Here is a 21,554-nt window from a genome sequence, read left to right on the forward strand (position 1 = left end):
ACAGATGAAAGGAACCAAGACTAGAAGAGTAAAATATGTTAGTGATAAAGCCAGTACCTAAATATGTTAGTGTTCAAAGTAAAAATATCAAATATAAGAATCGTCTTCTTTTCATTTATATCTCCCTAATTTTTATATAAGTAAGATTCTATTTTTAATTCTAGATCTTTAATATATGAAAATGACTTGTATTTGAAGTGTTTAATTTTTGAAGTTTTTGAAATTAATGTCAGAACACTAGATTCCTCTTAAAAGTAAATTAGTAATTATATTTTAAAATAAAATATGCATTTTGGCAGTACAAACCCAGTTATCATTTAATTGTTAGCATGTGTTTTCTACAGATATATTTTCCTTACTAGGCAGATAATGTACATGCTTGCTAATGAAAGCTTTGTGAGCTGTGTGTCTTTGGCACTTATTTTGCATAAATTATAATACTGTGTTTTACTAAAATATGGGTTAAAGCAAATATATTCAAGACAGTGTACAAATGTGAATGCAACAGATTCCAAATAGATGATTTTTTATTGATAAATAAATTGTAATATAAGTTTTACTTCAGTTTTAAGAATCATCAAGATTTTCAACAGAAGGGCTTATTTATTTTAAACCCTAAGCCGCCTTTTTGAAACCTGAAAAAGATTTGTGAAAACAGCCTGCAATAAAAATCACACACGCTTCATAAAACACTACTTGATAGATATCACTTGCACCATTAAGAACTAAACGACAAAGGATGTAATTTCAGTTCTGGCATGCAATATTAATCGAAAGCCTTTAAAACATCTTGCTGATGGGAACTATGACAACGTGACATTGAAGAATTATGAGCTAAAGACATCTATCTTAATCAGATTTTTGAAGTAAATGCCATAAAACATAAAGTTGTTTTGTTCATCTTTACATTTTTACATGTTTTGGTGGGAGCATGATTTTCTAGTGTGTTGCTTTAAATGCAGAGACTGCAAAATCAGCATTTTAAAGTATGAGTTCAGTACACAGAGTTGAAGCAAATTTTAGTCAATACACTCTGCATACACAGGGAATTATTTCTGTAATAATGTACATTTTTCCATCTTTTATGCCAGTGATTTGTCTTAAGCAAATACTCTAAATAAATGATATTAATAGATATTTTGGAAACATAATTAGGTGTTTCTTTGCCTTTTTTTCTTTTTTTGAGACGGAGTATTACTCTGTCGCCCAGGCTGGAGTGCAGTGGTGCCATCTCGGCTCACTGCAACCTCCACTTCCCTGGTTCAAGTGACTCTCCTGCCTCAGCCTCCCAAGCACCTGGGATTACAGGCGCCTGCCACCATGCCTGGCTAATTTTTTTGTATTTTTAGTAGAGACAGGGTTTCATCATGCTGTTCGGGCCGGTCTCGATCTCCTGACCTCAGGCAATCCACCCACCTCGGCCTCCCAAAGTGCAGGGATTACAGGCATGAGCCACCGCGCCCAGCTGTATATTTGCCTTTATACATTTAGAAATGAAAACAGAATGCTTGTAAAGACCTCCCCATAGAAAGAAATTATCTTATGGATATACTAACACGTAAACATCTTTTTTTCCTAAAAGAAATACGGCAAAAACATTTATTACTTTGTTTGAATAATTGAGAAAAGCCTGTAAATTAACTCCTTCCACTAAAATAACACTTCACAGTTTATAAAAATACTTTAATACACATTATCTCTTTTAATTCTCACAACATTTCCTTGTGAGATTGATTATTACCCCATTTTACAGGTGAGGAATTGGAGTATTTACAATAGGAAATTGATGATATAGTTACTAAGTTTGGGACAGGGAGCTTAAACTGTCCCATTTGGGACAGGAAACCAGATGTTATGGGCTAAATGTTTGTGTCCCCCAAAATTCAAATGTTGACGCTGTAATCCCCTATGTGACTATTGGAGCTAGGGCCTCTAAGGAAGTCATTAAGGTTAAACGAGGCCATCAGGGTGTAGCCCTGATCCTGCCGCATTAGCATCCTTCTAAGAAGAGACACCAGAGGGCTTTGCTCTCCTGCATTGCTCCCCTGCTGTCTGCCTCGCCTCAGCAAGAAAACAGCCATCTGCAAGCCAGGAAGAGAACTGTCACCAGAAGCCAACCGACGCTGCCAGACCTTGATCTGTGACTTCCGGTCTCTAGAACTGTGAGAAAATCAATGTCTGTTATTTAAGCCACCCAGTCTATGGCATTTGGTTATGGAAGCTTGAGCAGACCAGTACGTCACATCTCTATGCTCTTCATGATGTATCCAGTGCTTATTCATCTCTTCTATGGAAAATTTTAACAAACTGGCACCAAACTATTTGTAGACTCATGAAATGAAAGCTCATAAGATCCATGAAAGACTATCTTAGTTACTGCTTCTTTTTGAACCTTTATGTTGAGAGGAAGGTTCCTAGTGGCAGTGAGCATCTTGAAGAAAGATGCAGGCTTCCAATCTCAATATATCATGTTTACTACTATTTTAAAAGGCACAACAGGCTGGGCACAGTGGCTCACGCCTGTAATCCCAGTGCTTTGGGAGGCCAAGGTGGGGGGATCACTTGAGACCGCAAATGTGAGACCATGTGGGGCAATATAGCAAGACCCCCACCTCTACAAAACATTTTAACAAATTAGCTGAGGATGGTGCTGCATGCCTGTAGTACCCGCTACTCAGGATGGTGAGGTGGGAGGATTCCTTGAGCCCAAGAGTTCGAGGTTGCAGTGAGCTATGATCACAGTACTGCACTCCAGCCTGGGCAACACAGCAAGACCCTCTCTCTTAGAGGCACAAAAAAGCCTTAGAAAATACAGATTATTAATTTCCCAAACAATTATAGGACCTTACATTTATAGTACTTGCCATTCACGGGGCATTGTCATATACGTGATCTTGCTTTGATGTTGGCCCTCATATCTCCCATATTCAGTATTCTTTTCAGTGTATCATCCTGCCTTTCATAGGTGCTCAGTCAAAGCAGCATAAAAGCATATATTGGGAAGAGGCTTTTAGTGTTGTATACACACAAAAAACATATCCCCAAATTGTTAATGACAGAGAAGGGAATTCAGCAAATACACGTCTATGGTAGCTTCATCTGTGATTCTATTTTCCTTTTAATCAAGAATGATCATTACATGGTTTCCACTTAACAGATCACTCTCATTGCACCTGCCAAGAATAGAAAGGGTATGCTGGGTTCCATTGAAGTTCATTGCATCTACGTATTTCATGTTCATGATAATACATATCTCTGCCTAGATGTCATACTATGACTGGAAGAACACTTAAATGAATATTTGATTTGACTTTGATGTAAAAATTAAAAGACAGTAGGGACTCAATAAACTACAGGTAAGAAATAAGATATCAAATAATATGCTAGGAAAAATAACTGCAAAATTAATATATTTTTGAGAAGCAAGATCAGTAGCGTCATTGGGAACTTTATCTGTGTGCTCTTCAATTATTTGTTTTTCCTATAGTTGCTGAAATATTTAAGAAAGAAGAATCAGAAAAAAAGCTCAAAGCAGACTGAATCTTTTTGCTAAAAGTAATTTTTAAAATGTATTATAATTGTCTTCATAACTTCTATAAAACAGATCAGTTTTCTTTTAAAATTTTTTTTTAAGAGACACAGTCTCACTCTGTTGCCCAGGCTGAAGCACAGTGGCATGATCGTGGCTCACCGTAGCCTCAACCTCCTGGGCTCAAGTGATCCTCCCATCTCAGCCTCCCAAGTATTAATAGTTGGAACTACTGGCACATACCACCATGGCCCCATTAATTTTCACATTTTTTTGTAGATGGCCAGGTGCAGTGGCTGACACCTGTAATCCCAGCACTTCGGGAGGCTGAGGCAGGCGGATCACCTGAGACCACGATTTCAAGACCAACATGGTGAAACCCCATCTCTACTAAAAATACAAAAGTTGGCTGGGCTAAAAATACAAAAATTTTTGTACTAAAAATACAAAAATAGTCCCAGCTACTGGGGAAGCTGAGGCAAGAGAATTGCTTGAACCCGGGAGACAGAGGTTGCAGTGAGCCAAGATCGCACCACTGCACTTCAGCCTGGCGACAGAGTGAGACTTCGCCTCAAAAAAATTTTTTTTGTAGAGATGGATTTTGTCATGTTGCCCAGGCTGGTCTTGAAATCGTGGTCTCAAGTGATCTGCCCACCTCGGCCTGCCAAAGTTCTGGGATTACTGATACGGGCCACTACACCTGGCCTGGTTTTCTTTTAAGCTTGAAAGATGCATCCTAGCCTTTTACATAGTTATTTTTACGATTTGTTTAAAAATTTTTTACATTAAAATCTGAAATAAATTTAAATTGGATATAAAGTGATTTTCATTATATGTACCCTAAGATGTTAATAGTTATAATACAAGATAATATGGATGAGTTTATTTTTAAAATAAAGCTATCATTTTTAATGTCTTTAATATAAGATAGTATGGTAGGGTATTTTATGACTTGAGTTAATACAGTGAAGTTTTCATAATACTTGAAGTAAAATTTTTTGTACTATCAATCCCTTAAATGTTTTATATGTATAACTTAAGATGGTATGATATGGTTTCTAATTACTTTAAATTTCAAATACCCATAACATAAGCTAATATATTTTAAGATTTTATAATGTATTACCTAAAATAAAGGGAATTTTAAAATTGAAAAACTTCAGACTTCATTGCATGACTCCAATCCTGCTCTCCCCTCAGAAGTTAATTGATTTATATAGTTAGGTTTAGTTAGAGTAAGTGCTCAGTCCTGTGTCTCCTGTTTCCTTTTGTGGTACTCTTCTATATCAGACATTTTATTTGTGATATGTTATCTGAAAAGCATAGCAAATTCTGCATTGTTTGAACTATGTGATTTGCTTTCCTTACTCTTTATAAGCCACCTGTCACAATAATGTAGCTTTATTTGCCTTCCACCCTGTCCTTATCTATATTACAAATATGTGTTTTATTTATATCATATCATATATACTCCATTTAAAGTCAATAAAATTTAATTTCACTAAAACGAAATGCTCATAGTAAGGTAATAATATTAATAAGAAAAGCGTTGATTGATTTATGTCGGTTCTTTATTGTCAGGATTGGGACAGCTTCTTCCTTTTTTGCTTACTCTCTCAGGTAAAATATTTTAAAATGGGTAGAAGAATATCCTGAAACATACACTGAGACATTTTAAAGGTATTTTTATCCAGTTTTTTATGCATGTATAAAAGATATGTTTATGTATGTTTCTGTTAGAAATGATTATGCAAAACTAAGAATTTCATAGCAAAAATGTGTCTGAGGCATTATGGTTGACAAGATAAACTACTTTAACTATCAAAAGCTAGCCATGTACACTTGTTTTCACTCACTGAAATAGTTCAGAGTGCTTGACATTTAGATTAACTGCACACTTTGGAGCAGCAACCATTGAAGCCAGAACAATATCTTTGAAGAGAAGTTACTGCCACTCAAGAGAAGTTGCTTTTTAAATAGAAGATAACCAGAAATTCTGCTATCCAGTAACAAGAAGAGAATAGCAGAGACCATTCATACTAAATGAGAAAGACATGAATAAATATATATTCTGTTTAATTTCACAATCATAAGCATGGTATTAGGAGCTTTGGAGAAAGCTGTTTCAGGAGTTCTAAAGAAAGCTCTATTCTTGCCTTCTAGAACTCCTACTGGATGTATATTGAGCTTTTTTATTCTATTTTTTTTTTCTTTGAAGTACTCATATATATGTAAGCACTCTTTATCTTTCTGGTACTATCTGAATGATTTTCTCAGATCTGTTTTCCAATTTAATGGTACTGTCTGTAATTGTGTCTACTATACCATTTAAACAATCCAGTGAGATTTTAATTTCAATGACTACATTTTTCCTATGTACAGACATTCTACTTTTGTCAAAATCACCTCTTATTTTTTCATAGTGTCTAATTCTTAGGTTTTTAATTTTTTTTTTTTTTTTTTGGTCCTTAATCATTCTGAACATGCTTACAATTTTATCTGACAGATACACTTACCCCAAGTTTGGGGAAGATAAATTGCTGCTTTTTGTTTTGTCTGTAGACTGTAGCTGAAGGTAGATTGTTTCCTCTTAAATTTTGTAGTTTGCGAACTCACTGAAAGCAAGGTTCGGTCTTAGAAATCCTCTGTGACTTGGTTTGAGAGTATATTCTTTTAAAAACGGTTTGCGGCCGGGCGCAGTGGCTCACGCCTGTAATCCCAGCACTTTGGGAGGCCGAGGTGGGCAGATCACTTGAGGTCAGGAATTTGAGACCAGCCTGGCCAACATGGTGAAACCCCATCTCTACTAAAAATACAAAAAATTAGCTGGGCTTGGTGGTGTGCGCCTGTAATCACAGCTACTTGGGAGGCTGAGGCAGGAGAATCGCTTGTACCCGGGAGGCAGAAGGAGGTTTCAGTGAGCCGAGATCGCACCACTGCACGCCAGCCTGGGCAACCAAGCAAAACTCTGTCTCAAACAAAAACAAAAACAAAAAACGTTTGATTTGCTTCTGCCGGGTGCCTCAGGCAGAAGCATTGCTGACCCAAGACCACTTTTAATATTAATTTCTTGGCTTGGGGTTCCAGAACCATAATGATAGTTTAAGTTTCAATCTAATATTCCAATCCCAGGGAGGCCCAGGCTAGTGGGTAAAATTTTCCTATCAGGAAAAAACAAGTTGTTTAAGACAACATAGGAGATTTCTTATTGTTCCCTTTGCAGTGAGAAAATTTTTTAAGTTTCCTCTTTGAATGAGGGTGTGACACTGGGCAAGGGTCCAGGCATTATCTAGGAGTCTCAGTAACAGTTGAGACTTACCTAGTCTTCTCCTTGTTCATTGAAAAGGTTACAGAGGGCTGGGCATGTTGATTCACGCCTGTAATCCCAGCACTTTCGGAGGCTGAGGTGGGAGGAACACTTGAGCCCAGGAGTTCTAGATCAGCCTGGGGCAACATAGTGAAAACCTGTGTCTACAAACAATACAAAAATTATCCAGGTTTGGTGGCACATGCCCAGCAATAGAGCGAGACCCTGTCTCAAAAAAAAAAAAAAGAAAAAGGTGGGCCAGGCGCAATGGCTCACGCCTATAATCCCAACACTTTGGGGGGCTGAGGCAGGTGGATCACGAGATGAAGAGATCAAGACCATCCTGGCCAACATGGTGAAACCCCATCTCTAAAAATACAAAACTTAGCTGGGCGTGGTGGCGCACACTTGTATTCCCAGCTACTCGGGGGGCTACTCGCGGGGCAGGAGAATCACTTGAACCTGGGAGGCGGAGGTTGCCGTCAGCTGAGATTGCACCACTGCATTCCAGCCTGGAGACAGAGCGAGACTCCGTCTCAAAAGAAAAAACCAGAGAAAAGAAAAAGATTACAGAAACTGGCAGACCTCCTCAGGAAAGCTATGCCAGCTTACATGCACTTTACGTTTTTTCTCTTCCCTCTGCTTTTGGCTTATTCTTTCTTTCCAATTCAGTTAATTAACCCAAAGTGTAAGTTCCACAGGCAGGCTGAGATTGTTGGCTTTTTGTTCATGGATATAACTTCAGTGCCTAGAACAGAGCCTGGCATAAACACTCAAGAGATGCTAAATGAATTCATCCAAAAGGTAGTATATTTCACCCAACAATTCTAGGTGTTTTATATAGCAAGGAAGTTGGCAGTTACGTAATCTAGGTTGCCGCATTGTCTGAAATAGAAAGTACAGTAGAATCTAAAAAAAGAGAGAGAGAGAACGTGAAGATTTAGATTCAGACTTTGATTATTTCTTCTAATCCTCAAAGCATGACCCTAAAGATACTAAACCAAATTCTCACTAACCCAGTAAGTACAGTGAATCAGTTCATCTGTGTTCGTCTGAGTAATACCTTCTAGGCAGTTTAAGTCTTTCTTTTATATCCTTTTATTTATCACCAGGGCATTTCATACTCAGTGTCTTTTTATAAATAGTTTTACAATCAATTGATGATGAAGGTCTTAAGAACAGTAGTGTTTACTTATATTGCATCTTAACGATGTTCAAAACATATTTTGAAATTTCATTTGATTTACAGGCAACTATCTGACAGATATTTACGGTGGTGAAAATTTTTACACGGTACTGTATTTTAACCAAGGGCTTACAGAGGTATTTAAATGGAAAACTCACTTTGAAACACTGGGCTTGTGTGAGAATTCTAAAAAAATAATGAACTACAGGAACTGGTTTATGTGAAAGTGATTTTCTGAGTAAAATGAGGTCTTTCTTTTCCAATTTTTATTATGCCATTTTAGGTGGTTATATTATTAATAGAATATTTGAGGGGCTGGAGTGGAAAACAAAAGGAAAAGAAAACCCCTGAATATCTGTTTTTGTTTTCCGATAAGCTTCACAGACTTTGTGATATGAGTATAAGCACCTATTTCCTTAACTCAAATTTTCTCCATTTATAAGAAAAATTATTGCCACCTAATTTTTTTCCTTCAGAGGGAAATAATGACTACTAAATGTCTGCAATGTGTGTGAGATTTTCTGGACAAAAGAGGCATTTTAATGGTAATTTACTGTTTTCAGTGCCATAAAAATGTTGAATTTATAATACCACCTTTCTTTTCTTTTCTTTTTTTTTTTTTTTTTTTACATCTGCAACAGATTTATTTTTAAAGGAATGGATTATAATACCACCTTTCTAATAGCTCCTGAAATGTAACCAGATCAGGGAAGTGTTGTTACCTGAAGTTACCTAACTTTAGAAAATCAAGGAGAAGCAATTTCTGGAAAGCCACAGAGTTAGTTGATAATGAAATAAGAGATTAAGCTACACCAAGGATTAGATTGGTATTTTCAAAATCAAAAACTAACTCTCGTTTTGTCCTTGTACACTTGGAAGATCCACTTGAGGCTCTGGCCACTGTAGTTAAAATTCACGTGATGGAGCCGGGCATGGTGGCCCACACCTGTAATCCTAGCGCTTTGGGAGGCCAAGGTGGGTGGATCACCTGAGGTGAGGAGTTCAAGACCAACCAGGCCAGCATGGTGAAACCCCGTTTCTACTAAAAATATAAAAAATTCACTGGGCGTGTTGGCGCACACCTGTAATCTCAACTACTTGGGAGGCTGAGGCAGGAGAATCACTTGACGGAGGTTGCAGTGAGCTGAGATTGTGCCACTGCACTCCAGCCTGGGCCACAGAGCAAGACTGTGTCAAAAAAAATCATATGATAGTAAAATATACAAAAACAAAAAGTTTTATACAATTTGTTTTGATGACTTGTTTTTAAGAAAGAGGTCAATTTTGAAGAAGACTTAAGTTTTGTTTGAGACAAGAGAAAGTAAAGATATAGCCAGGAAGTGAGGTGAAAATGAATTTTAGGACACAGAAATGAAGACTTTAATTCCATCCTTTGCAAATCATCCATAAATATGTTTGGCTTCTTTTAAATGTTCGTCAAGTTCAACAATTGAAAAGGAACTGACAGAATTTGGTTTAGTATCTTTAGGGTCATTCTTTGAGCATTAGAAGAAATAATCAAAGACTGAATCTAAATCTTCACATTCTCTTTTTTTCTATGAGAGTCCAGTGTACTTTCTGTTTTAGGCAATGTGGCAACCTAGATTACCTGACAACTCCCTTGCTATATAAAACAATATGTGTATCATATTGTAAGCTCTTAAGAGGGCTACGGCCAGAGTGTTTTCATTTATTCCACTTGTTATCGTTATTATTCAGGAGTAAGGAAGCCACATGCTGATGAATGAATACCCAGGAGGTGTTTTGTGTAACGGTGCTTCTCAGATTCTCTCACAGTTTTGTGAAATTAAAACTGTTTCTGTCTCTCTGTCTGTCTGTCTGTCTCCCTCCACCTCCACCCAGTTTCTGCCTGTCCCTCTCTGTCCTTTCTTCTTCTGTCCCTCCATCTTCCTTTCTCCATCCCTTCCTGACTCCATTTGTCTTTTGATGACTGACTTTACTCAAACTACTCTTATTCTGAAGCAGCACAGCTGTCTGCCCTTAGCTTCTATCTCCCTTCCAGATTAGGGTATTTGTTCCGTGGGGACGTGTGTAGCCAGGCCACATGGAGATCCAGGGAAGGAGGGGAAGGAGAACAGGGTGAAGGAAGTGGGTGGGACAGAGCAGTTGGAGTCGCTGCAGTGACACCTTTCCAACTGTGCACACCTGCTGAAAGCAAATGCCAGCCCACTCTCCTCCTTTCCTCTCATCTCACACTCACCTTTTACTTCCTCCCTCATGAACCGAGCACACACATACAAATGCAGACATATACTCACACCAAGATATTTTCATCTCACAGCAGGTATTATTTTCTTCCCCAGTTTTCCTGTCTCAAAGTCCATTTCCACTCTGCTCCCTGAAGACCACAGCCCAAGGCTGTAAACCAGGGAGGAGCTGGAGCTGAGTTGCACATAGCAGCCTGGGAGCTGCCAGCAGTAGCTTTTAGTCTTAAAAAAAAAAAAAGAAGCCAGCAAATAAGCCCAGATATGCACTGTTTTGTTTTGTTTCTTCTTGGCATGAGCCTGTGGTCATACTAGCTAGGAAAAGGTAACTAGGCCGAACTTCATGACTATGAGATCAAATTCCTTCCTGTGTGGGAACTGGCAAGAGGTTAGTTTGTTTTCTGTTCTTATGACATTTCCTTTTTGCATATTTTTGATTTTTATTTTTTTTAGAGGCAGGGTCTTGCTATGTTGCTCACTCTGGTCTGGACTCACACAATCTTCCTGCCTCAACCTCCCCAAGTGATAGGATTACAGGCGTGAACCACTGAGCCTGGCCCTATGACATTTCTGATTGTAATTTTTCTACCTGTTAAAGCAAACACTTTTTTTGTCCCTACAAAAAATTTAAAAATTAGCTGGGCATGGTGGCACACACCTGTCCCAGCTACTCAGGAAGCTGAGGCGGGAGGACCAGTTGAGCCCAGGAGTCTGAAGCTGTGGTGAGCTCTGATCACACCACTGCACTTCAGCCTGGGCAACACAGCAAGACCCGTCTCTAAATAAATAAATAAAGCAAACACATTTCCCCTCCAGGCGTATTTGCTTGTGTGTTCTCACTTCTGGTGGTGGTGCTATTAGTTGCTGACAAGGCTCTTCCGTTACTTTGTTTTTCCTCATGATGTTCTGCCCTTTATTTCTTCCCTGTTTTTTGTTTTGTTTTGTTTTGTTTGTGTGTGTGTGTGTGTTTTTCCCGAGATGGAGTCTTGCTCTGTTGCCCAGACTGGAGTGCAGTGGCGTGATCTCAGCTCACTGCAACCTCCACCTCCTGGGTTCATGCAATTCTCCTGCCTCAGCCTCCCAAGTAGCTAGGATTACAGGCACGTGCCACCACGCCAAGCTAATTTTTGTATTCAGTAGAGGTGGGGTTTCACCATGTTGGCCAGGCTGGTCTCAACTCCTGACCTCGTGATCTGCCCACCTCAGCCTCCCAAAGTGTTGGGATTACAGGTGTAAGCCACTGCACCCAGCCTCTTCCCTGTTCTTGGCACTTACTTTTATGTCAGGCACTGTGTGTTTTTAGATCCTTTAAACAAGCACTATCAAATAAGTGAGGCTCAGAGAGATTAAGTAATTTATGCAAGAAAATATCCCATGGAAAGTAAATATCCCATATTCACTGTCATGTGTCTCAATGGTGCCTCTCACCATGCTGATTCATAATAACAGAGTTGCTATCCAGGGAAAGTCACCAGCAGTTTCTCTTCTTCTCCATGCAGAGTTCCATGAATAGGCCTTACATTTGCTTGGAACGGGGGGCCGGTAAGCTGCTTACACTGTAATCTACCGTCTATCCAATAGCTCCTAGCATTTTCCTGGTATAATAGTCAACATACTTTATTCAGTGTACACCATGATCCAGGTTCTTTTTTATTTTTTATTTTTTTATTATTATTATACTTTAAGTTTTAGGGTACATGTGCACAATGTGCAGGTTAGTTACATATGTATACATGTGCCATGCTGGTGTGCTGCACCCCTTAACTCGTCATTTAGCATTAGGTATATCTCCTAATGCTATCCCTCACCCCTCCCCCCACCCCACAACAGTGCCCAGAGTGTGATGTTCCCCTTCCTGTGTCCATGTGTTCTCATTGTTCAGTTCCCATCTATGAGTGAGAACATGCGGTGTTTGTTTTTTTGTCCTTGCGATAGTTTACTGAGAATGATGATTTCCAATTTCATCCATGTGCCTACAAAGGACATGAACTCATCATTTTTTATGGCTGCATAGTATTCTGTGGTGTATATGTGCCACATTTTCTTAATCCAGTCTATCGTTGGACATTTGGGTTGGTTCCAATTCTTTGCTATTGTGAATAGTGCCGCAGTAAACATACGTGTGCATGTGTCTTTATAGCAGCATGATTTATAGTCCTTTGAGTATATACCCAGTAATGGGATGGCTGGGTCAAATGGTATTTCTAGTTCTAGATCCCTGAGGAATCGCCACACTGACTTCCACAATGGTTGAACTAGTTTACAGTCCCACCAGCAGTGTAAAAGCGTTCCTATTTCTCCACATCCTCTCCAGCACCTGTTGTTTCCTGACTTTTTAATGATTGCCATTCTAACTGGTGTGAGATGGTATCTCATCGTGGTTTTGATTTGCATTTCTCTGATGGCCAGTGATGGTGAGCATTTTTTCATGTGTCTTTTGGCTGCATAAATGTCTTCTTTTGAGAAGTGTCTGTTCATATCCTTCACCCACTTTTTGATGGGGTTGTTTGTTTTTTTCTTGTAAATTTGTTTGAGTTCATTGTAGATTCTGGATATTGGCCCTTTGTCAGATGAGTAGGCTGCGAAAAATTTCTCCCATTTTGTAGGTTGCCTGTTCAATGATTCAGGTTCTTAACCCATGCCAGCAGGTCTAACATGGGAACAGATTGCCTTAAATGACGCTGTTGAAGAGCTAAGGGAGGAGCAGGGTGACTGCAGTTTTTATTGTCTAATCTCTATGATTAATGTGAGTTTTAAAAAACATCTGATATTAATTTCATTCAACATATTGAATAAAAACATGCAACTGTTAGGCTTTCATTGAAGTTATGTGAGCAGTGGGACCTTGATAAAGGAAGGGCACATGGAAAGAAAGAGTAAATTTAATAAAGACGCTCTTTGGGTATGATGCATAATTTCTCATAACCATGGTACCGAGAATTTAATTTTCAGAAAGATACAGAGGAATATTTTGAAAAAATAATTGACACCTTTTCTAAAATATCTAAAAGCATTGCTAATCATAAGCTTTAAAATATTAATAAAAGGAAAACATACTGTGTTTGGTAAAATATAATTTATAATAATATTTTTATATTATTTTATATCTTACATTTTATATATTATATATTTTATATGATCTTTATATTATTCACATATCTTTAAAGGTAGATTTTAAATATCAGAACATTTTCAAAGAAATAGTCCTAAACTCCATTCTTTGGGGTGAGTGGCATGGTTCCTTGCTTGAATGAGATCACCCCACAAGGTGCTATTATATAAATGTCATCAATCAATCAGCACATTTTTGGGAGTCCTTGAAGTATATGCTTAGTGAAAGTACCAGAAAATCCAAAAAATTTTGAGTTAGAATCCTTGCCTTTCAGGATCTAAGAGTTAAGTTGGGGAAATGACAACATATTTGCAAATTACCTTATAGTTAAAGGCAGTATGGACAAGCTCAACTTTTTACTGCTTCCACACTCTCTCATTGAATTCTTCACAAATAGTCATTCATTCAACAAGTATTTATTGAGTGTCTGCCCTTGTGAGGTCCATAGAGCTCAAAGGTGAATCACATGTGAATCCTGCCCGTAGGGAGCTGAGCGCAGGGGACATGAGCCCTACAACCTTAACTCAGCACAGAGGGGAACACGAATAGAGCCATGAAAAAGGGACAGATACAATAAGGTGACTCCGAGGAAAGATCAATGATTTTTACCTGGAGAAAAGAGAGGTGGCATCACCTTTTTTAGATCTTAAAGTAATTTGGATTTGGAGATAGAAAGATGGAGGAAAATGTCTTTCCAGAGAGAAGCAACTGCCTAAGTAGAAAGGTGTAAGGCATGGAGTGGCTACAGCAAGCGTGGCTAGAGCGAGGAATATGCAAAGAGGACACACGAGGGAGAGCTTGCAAAAGTATATTTTGGGGTATCTGTGACCAAATATAACATTCACCTTTAGAGTTCATTTCAAGTTTGATAGGCACTAGAAAGCCATTTGGAGTTTTCTAGGAGTAAATCGACATGTTCCAAGGTATGTTGCAGTAACATTAAACCTGGTGACTGTGTGAGGTCTGATTGTCCCATCTGTAACTCACTCAAAGTCATTATATCCAGAACTTTTTTATCAATCTGTGTATCAGTGAATTTGTCTAAAGTGAAAGGCTGCAGTGGCTGTTCTGGTTGTTCTTGTGCGGATCTGCTCAGCTGTGTTAGATCCTTAAACACTTTTATAGTCTCCCAGTCTAGACCCTGTCCTTTTTCCTTGTGTCCATTTTGAACCTTGGTCACAAACATTTCCCTGGGTATTCAGTTGTTCTTTATGCGAAGACTTAAAAAGAGCCAGGTACAGATCCTCACACCTGCAGTCTCAGTACTTTGGGAGGCCTCCGCGGGAGGATCGCTTGAGCCCAGGAGTTCAAGACTGGCCTGGGCAACATAGGGAAACCCCATCTCGACAAAATTATATTTAAAAAAAATTAGCTGGGCGTGGTGGCACATGCCTGTAGTTTCAGCTACTTGAGAGGCTGAGGCAGGAGGATCACTTGAGCATGGGAGGTAGACGCTGCAGTGAGCTGTAGTCATACCACTGCACTCCAGCCCAGAGAACAGAGCAAGACCTTGTCTCAGAGGAAGAAAAAAAAAAAACTTAAAAAGAAATGTTCTATTTTCAGTAACAGAAATAAAACGAAAAATAGTAATGTTTTTCATAAGCAACCTTTTGATCTTAAAAATACTCTAAATCATGCAACTGATTATGTTTCCCTCTTTGTGTTGGCAAGTAGATTATTTAAAGCCAGATTTGTGTTCCTCTTTAAAAATGTATAGTACTATACAGTAGGTATTTTATCCACTAACCTTAAATCTGGCTTTATCTTATGTTTCACACTTTTATTTTTCTTATATTCTGTCTTTATTTTTGGCAGTGTTGAACTTTATCTTGTTATACTTTATATACTGATTCTATCTTGAGTAAACTGGTATGGATAAATACATGCTCCAGCCACTTCTCATGTTTTGTAAGCCCAAATCTGTAGAGCTAGCATTGACCCTAACTGAATCCTTGGATTTTGCTCCTGTTTGTGGTCTGGTGCAGAATTTAAATTTTTGTCCAGGCCAGGCACAGTGGCTCATGCCTGTAATCCCAGCACCTTCAGAGGCCAAGGCTGGAGGCTCACTTGAGCTCTGGAGTTCGAGACCAGTCTGGGCAACATAGTGAGACCTTGTCTCTACAAAAAATTTAAAAATTAGCCAGTGAGGTGGCTCATGCCTGTGATCCCAGCTACTCAGGAGGCTGAGGTGGGAAGATTTTCTTGAGCCTGGGAGGTCAAGGCTGCAGTGAGCTGTGATTGTGCCACTGCACCCCAGCCTGGGCAACAGAGCGAGACCCTGTCTCAAAAAACAACTAAAAAAATGTTTTTTAAATTTCTGGCCATCCACCCTATATCATTCAGACTTTGCATGTATTCTGTTCCACCAAATTTTAGATTGAACCTAGCTTTCATCAGCTGGATTTGTTTTATTGGTAGGCCTCCTGATTCTCTTGTCAATTCAAGAGGTTCCAGTAAACACAGCACACTGCTTCACTAGCCTGGGCAGACCATTGGCAAGAGCATGGATCCTTGTGTGGTGTCTTGTACACTGTAAGTTCTCAGCAGACACTTACAAAATGAAGACGTGTACCTAAGGAAAGCCGCAGCTGCTTATTTTTGAAACCTTAATGGAAGTTTTTCCCAATGGTTATGTTTTTATTTAGGAATAAGAATTCTAAATTCAACATATCGAAACATGATGATAATGGATCTTAAAATCATTTCTCTTTCAGTAACAGTGTTCTTGTCCATAATGCTTTATTTTACCATTTACACAGAGCTTTCATCCATGACTGACTTAGCAGATTCCTGGAACATCAAGTCTAGAAAATGTACTTGGGATGAATGGCTAAGTGCGTGATGAATAAATGAATGAGTGGGTGCATTTCACTGAATCCTTACAATTGCACTAAGACCTGGATGGGGCAATAGTATTTCTCACATTACAGGTGAGAAAACTGAGTCTTACTATCATGATATCTGACAGAATCAGGACTTAAATTTGTTATTATGACTTGTAATATTCTGCTCTTCACATAGTATAATATCTAACATAATTTCTTCTCTATAATATAATATTCTTTCATGGCATCATGGAGTCATCTGACCCATACCACTGCTTCTTTTTAGGCAAAGTCTTGTTACTTTTTCCTTGGAAACATTTCTCCCTGTTCTCTCTTTGTTTCTATTCCGTTGACACCAACCTAGTCTAGGCCCTCATAACTATAGCTTGTTCAGTCATGCTATCAGCAATTTATTGAAATGTACCTTACAGACATCCATAGAGATTCTAGTCATATACACTGATGCTCTAATTAATTGTATGAAACCTGAATAATCTTAACATGAATTTTAAATTGTTAGTTTCTCTTTTTCTAACACAATGACAACTGTATGTGCCATTTCCTCAAAAGCGTATTTCAGTCTGAGATTTAGACAATCATAATTTTTCATGAACACCAAAGCAATAAACCAAGAAGGATTCCTGCAGTTTCTGGTATGGGAAATTTCAAGAAGACAGAGTTTCTATTTTTGAAGTTCCCCCATATCAGAAACTGCAAGGAAGTAGCGATATTTTCATATATTTAGGTATTATCTCTATCCCTCATTACAAGAGTGAGAAATTATTCATTGTTAAATTATATGATATGGAATATTAGGGATCATTAGAAACATGTAATATTACTGATGTTATATGCTATGAGAGGAGTTATTTTTATCATTGTACCCTGTAAAGTGGTTGGATAATATATATTAAAACAATTACATATTATGTATTCATTTCATGCAAACTGAATTACAATGTTAAACTGTGCTATTTGGCTTAACAATCACTGCTGGAGTTCACATCGTAGATGGAAGCTAGTACTTGTGTTTCCTATTCTTTGTTAATATGTGCATTTATATTAATAGCATGATTTAATACATCACTCTAAAATTATACTGCATTTTGAACTGCATTTAGTCCAAAATTGACATCTTATGTGTGTGGAACCATAATCAGTTTAGCATTAAATTAAAGAGTCATCTATCTGTTTGGTAAAATGTAGTCTTCGTAAATTCTAGCACGTCCAAAGCTAGGTAATGAGATGGAAAAGTAGGTCTCAGATGTTACATTAATTTGTGAATTTTAACTTATGATGTATTAGCTTTACGGAATTTTCTAGCAGTTACAACACAGCATTCAAAACACAGTATTTATGTTTTGAAGTTGTCAGACTCTTTATGATTCTGGTTTAAAACAAAAATGTTTGTATCACTGACGTAGTGGCATGAGCCTATCTGGTCACCTATGACTTACTTCAGAATGTAGTTACACTGCATACTGTGAAATTGGAAAATCTGTTCTGTGTGTGTTCTAACTGATGTGACGGTCATTAAGTATATGAGTCTTCTGACGTTGTAATCAGATGTGATTCAGTCTGTTAAGTACCCATGAAACAACATCTGCTTCACAGAGTGACCTTCTGCTAAAGAATACTTAGCATCTATTAGTAGATCATAGTGCAGATCTGCCTTATTTGAAATGCACTAAACGAGAGTAGTCTACTGCTGTTTAGCAACTAGCTTGTAATAATTTATTGCAGTTAAATAAAGCTTAAAAAAACTCCATTAAATAATTATAGGGATTATATGCATTTTGAAAACCTTTGTGTTCTACTGAAATTACCCATTTAATTTCAGGGTTGGTTTGTTAAAAAAAAGCTGAAATCTGAAGGCACATTAGGGGAGCTGTCAGATGCTGTTTTCTGTAGGTGTTAATAAAACCAGATGAAAAAAAAAATCTGAAACAAATTAAAACCAAAAGCAATTTTGCCATCTGTTGTGTATTAATTAGAACTTTGTGTATCAAGGGTAAACTTGCTCTTAGAGAATGTCACTGAACACCCACTTAATAGAATAATATGCAAATTTATTAGGTTATGGATTTATATGCAGTTTTTAATTCTAATTCATCTGCAGTGGATCCCCAAGAAATTGGTAGTGTGTATATACATACATATATATATATATATAAAATGAGTTCTCTTTCTTTTTTTTTTTTTTTTTTTTTTTTCAGAGCAACCTGCGAACAATCAAGGCCAGTCTACCCTGCAGCCCTTGCCGCCTTCCCATAAGCAGCACTCTGCACAGCATCATCCATCCATCACTTCTCTCAACAGAAACTCCCTGACCAATAGAAGGAACCAGAGTCCGGCCCCGCCGGCTGCTTTGCCCGCCGAGCTGCAAACCACACCCGAGTCCGTCCAGCTGCAGGACAGCTGGGTCCTTGGCAGTAATGTACCACTGGAAAGCAGGTAACATCTAAAATTTCAAAATAAGCTAGCCCAACCCTTTTCTCACCAGGAGCAATTTACTATACTTACATATTCTGGTGTGGTGTTTTGGGGTTTTGTTGTTGTTGTGTTTTCTTTTTTCTTCTCTAAGAAGCAGTTCCAGATTGTTGTGATTTTTTTAGTTGCTGGGTCAGTGAACGTGCCTATTCTTTTCACACAGTTTGTTGCCTACAAGAGATGAGAATAAATTACTTCGGTGAAACTTTCCCTTACCACTGTTTGTTTTTTTCTTATCTACAAATTATCAGGCATGTGGAGAAAAGGACAGAGATGTAAAATGTTATTCTCAGTTGCATGTAGTTTGATTCAGTGGACATGTCTGGCATCTTCTTGGTTCTAGACTTCTGTACTTTCTCAGACTATATTTTGTTCATTACATCATATATTCATAGTGGAGCCCCAAGTATAACACTTAAGCACAAATCAGATGACAATTTGTTAAGGATATTGTAGTTTCTTGCAGTATGAGGGAGATAGGACCTACTCCCTACTTTAGAGTTCCTTGCAGGATTATTTCCTAAGACAATCCATTCATCCTGACACAGTTCTATTAGGAAGTTTTTCCCTACAATGAACTGAAATCTCCATCCCTGAAACTTCCATCCTCTGACTGTAACCGTACAACTAGTAGTCTGCAACTATACAAAACAATTTTGCCGTGATTCATAGATGATGGCCCATGAGCTTCTCAGTCTTCTAGAGGCTTCAGCAGTTTAATGGTCCTTCTCTGTACACATAGCGTAGTGTTTCACTGAGGTTCAAAGTTATGACTTCTCGCAAAGGCTGGCTGACAAGTGGTAAACTGCTCATACAAAAGTATGATCAGCAAAAGCTCTTGTGAGCTAATCCATTTCATTATTCAGGATCTCCTGGCATATAAAATTTCGTCTTCTTTCTTTGGACAGGAGCTTAACAGTCACTGTCTCCATGTAATTATGTATTGCACAACCAACAGTGGTGTCTTACCTTATTGGTCTTCTGTTGGCAGCTTTGCGGGGAGGTTCCCCCAACATTCCTCTTATTCTTTATTTCTTCTCTGCCCAGGGTTTCCGTTAGGCTTGGAGAAAAAGAGTTATCACCATAGAAAAGCCAGAAAATAGAGAGCTCTTGACGCCTTGAGAGACTGTCCCCCAAAATGTCCTGCCCTAGAGCTTACGGTTAACATTAGGATTTAAATTAGCTTCTGGGTGAAGAAAGGGTCTCACAATGAATACATTGCTATTTCTCACCATTAGGTATATGGTCTCAACCCATTCTGCCTTGATGAGCTAGCAGGAGGTCCTTACAGTTAGTTGTCAACAATAAAAGTCTTTCTGTGTTTTCTTTTACTCTTGACCTAAGAACAAGGTTCTAAAGAACTCTTATCTTTTTATCCATATCAGCCACGAGTAGTTGAGTTTTATTGTTTATTTTGTATTATTGAACATTCTTCTGGGAGAAATTAGGAAGAGAAAGAACAGGAAAAATAGGCAAACAGCAGATTTCTCTTCACTTAAGACACAGTCATGTATACGGATTTTTTTTTTGCTGAGGTTATTAGCACAGACCTAAATTTACCCAGTGTAATTAATTAGCACACACTGAACAACTAATCAACACCGATTCACTATTGTCATTTGGAAAAAATTTATTAGGAAAAAAGTAATTTTCCAGTTGAGTCATCAAATTGAATATGGATGTTACATTGTAGTTGACAATAATTGTTTTGACAAATATTTATGAAATATGTCAAATTAAATCCTCAGAAGCGTGTTTAATTTTAGTGATGTTATAAAACACAAAAGCCTCAAAAACTGTCAGTAGGAGAGTTAGCATTCCGTGAAACCATGTCTTCCAGTGAATTTGGAATAATTTTGAGAAGAGTAAGATGTGTTCTTGTTATTCGTCTTATTGCACTGGAAATTTTGATTGATGAGACTTTAAAGAAAGAAAGTAGTTGGTTAGAAGAAAATCCACTGTAGCCATATGTGAAATTGTAGCTGCTTTCTCTATATTCAGACCATATAAGAAATCACTCCCATGGTGAGTAGTTACTGAGATTTTCTTCCATTTCAAAGTAATGCCATTAATGAATCATCAATGGAATTAATATTATACAGTTTTATGAGTTTCAGGGAGGAAATCAACCGCTGATATGATCTCACTAATAAATATACAGAATAATTAATCTAAAAATTTGTTGTAACGCTAACAAATTTTAATCTGCAGTATAGTTTTGTTGTTTTCTCATTATCCAAAGTTCACATCTTACAGTGTCGCTAATCAAAAGAAATGATATTTCAACTTGCAGTACTCAGTGAGTGAAGCTAAGCAGTGATGTGAAAATCTCACACTGTACTGACGCAGTACTACTGTGGTTTCTTTAATAGTCTCACTTGGTTGGAACTCTGGAGGTGAAGAACCAGTGTTATTTATCATTGATTTTTCCTTTTTTTAGTTAAGGTTCCCTATTGAGTATGATTCTCAGACTCAGTTTCAGCTATATTAACAACTTTATCCAGACTTGTGTCTGCCTTTAACTATTTTTTAATCTAGTGTATTGTTTCATCTTTGGCAATTATTTCAATTTTTATATATATATATATATATATACACCGATTTTGCTAATTCTCACTTTTTCTGAAACTGCCACTTAAAGGTTATAAGCTATGAAATATAAAATTCAGTTACGAATAAATAAGAATCTCTATATTTTTCTCTTAGTTCCTCCCCCTTTTCTCTTTTCAACACAAATTGATAGTAATTGGTTACGAAATGGCATGTAATAACCCTTGAAAATCTCAGTGATTTATAGACTTACAGTTTATGTGAATTGCTGGAAAAGGCATAAAAGGATTTTCTACTTTGTCCTATATGTTTCAGTATAGCTATCATTTT

The 21,554-nt window shown here is 37.7% G+C and overlaps 1 protein-coding gene across 24 annotated transcripts in view; it reads left to right on the forward strand.

Moving 5' to 3' along the window:
* TENM3 (teneurin transmembrane protein 3) overlaps positions 1–21,554 on the forward strand; it is a 652,872-nt gene that overhangs the window by 438,731 nt on the left and 192,587 nt on the right. For all 24 annotated transcript variants that reach the window (XM_055385113.2, XM_055385106.2, XM_055385110.2 and 21 more), the window contains one exon: positions 18,401–18,638. In XM_055385113.2, the coding sequence (XP_055241088.2) occupies positions 18,401–18,638 (238 nt within the window). The remainder of the gene's footprint in view (positions 1–18,400; positions 18,639–21,554) is intronic.

The sequence above is a fragment of the Gorilla gorilla genome, chromosome 3 (assembly GCF_029281585.2).
Source record: "Gorilla gorilla gorilla isolate KB3781 chromosome 3, NHGRI_mGorGor1-v2.1_pri, whole genome shotgun sequence".
NCBI classification, from domain to species: Eukaryota; Metazoa; Chordata; class Mammalia; order Primates; family Hominidae; genus Gorilla; species Gorilla gorilla.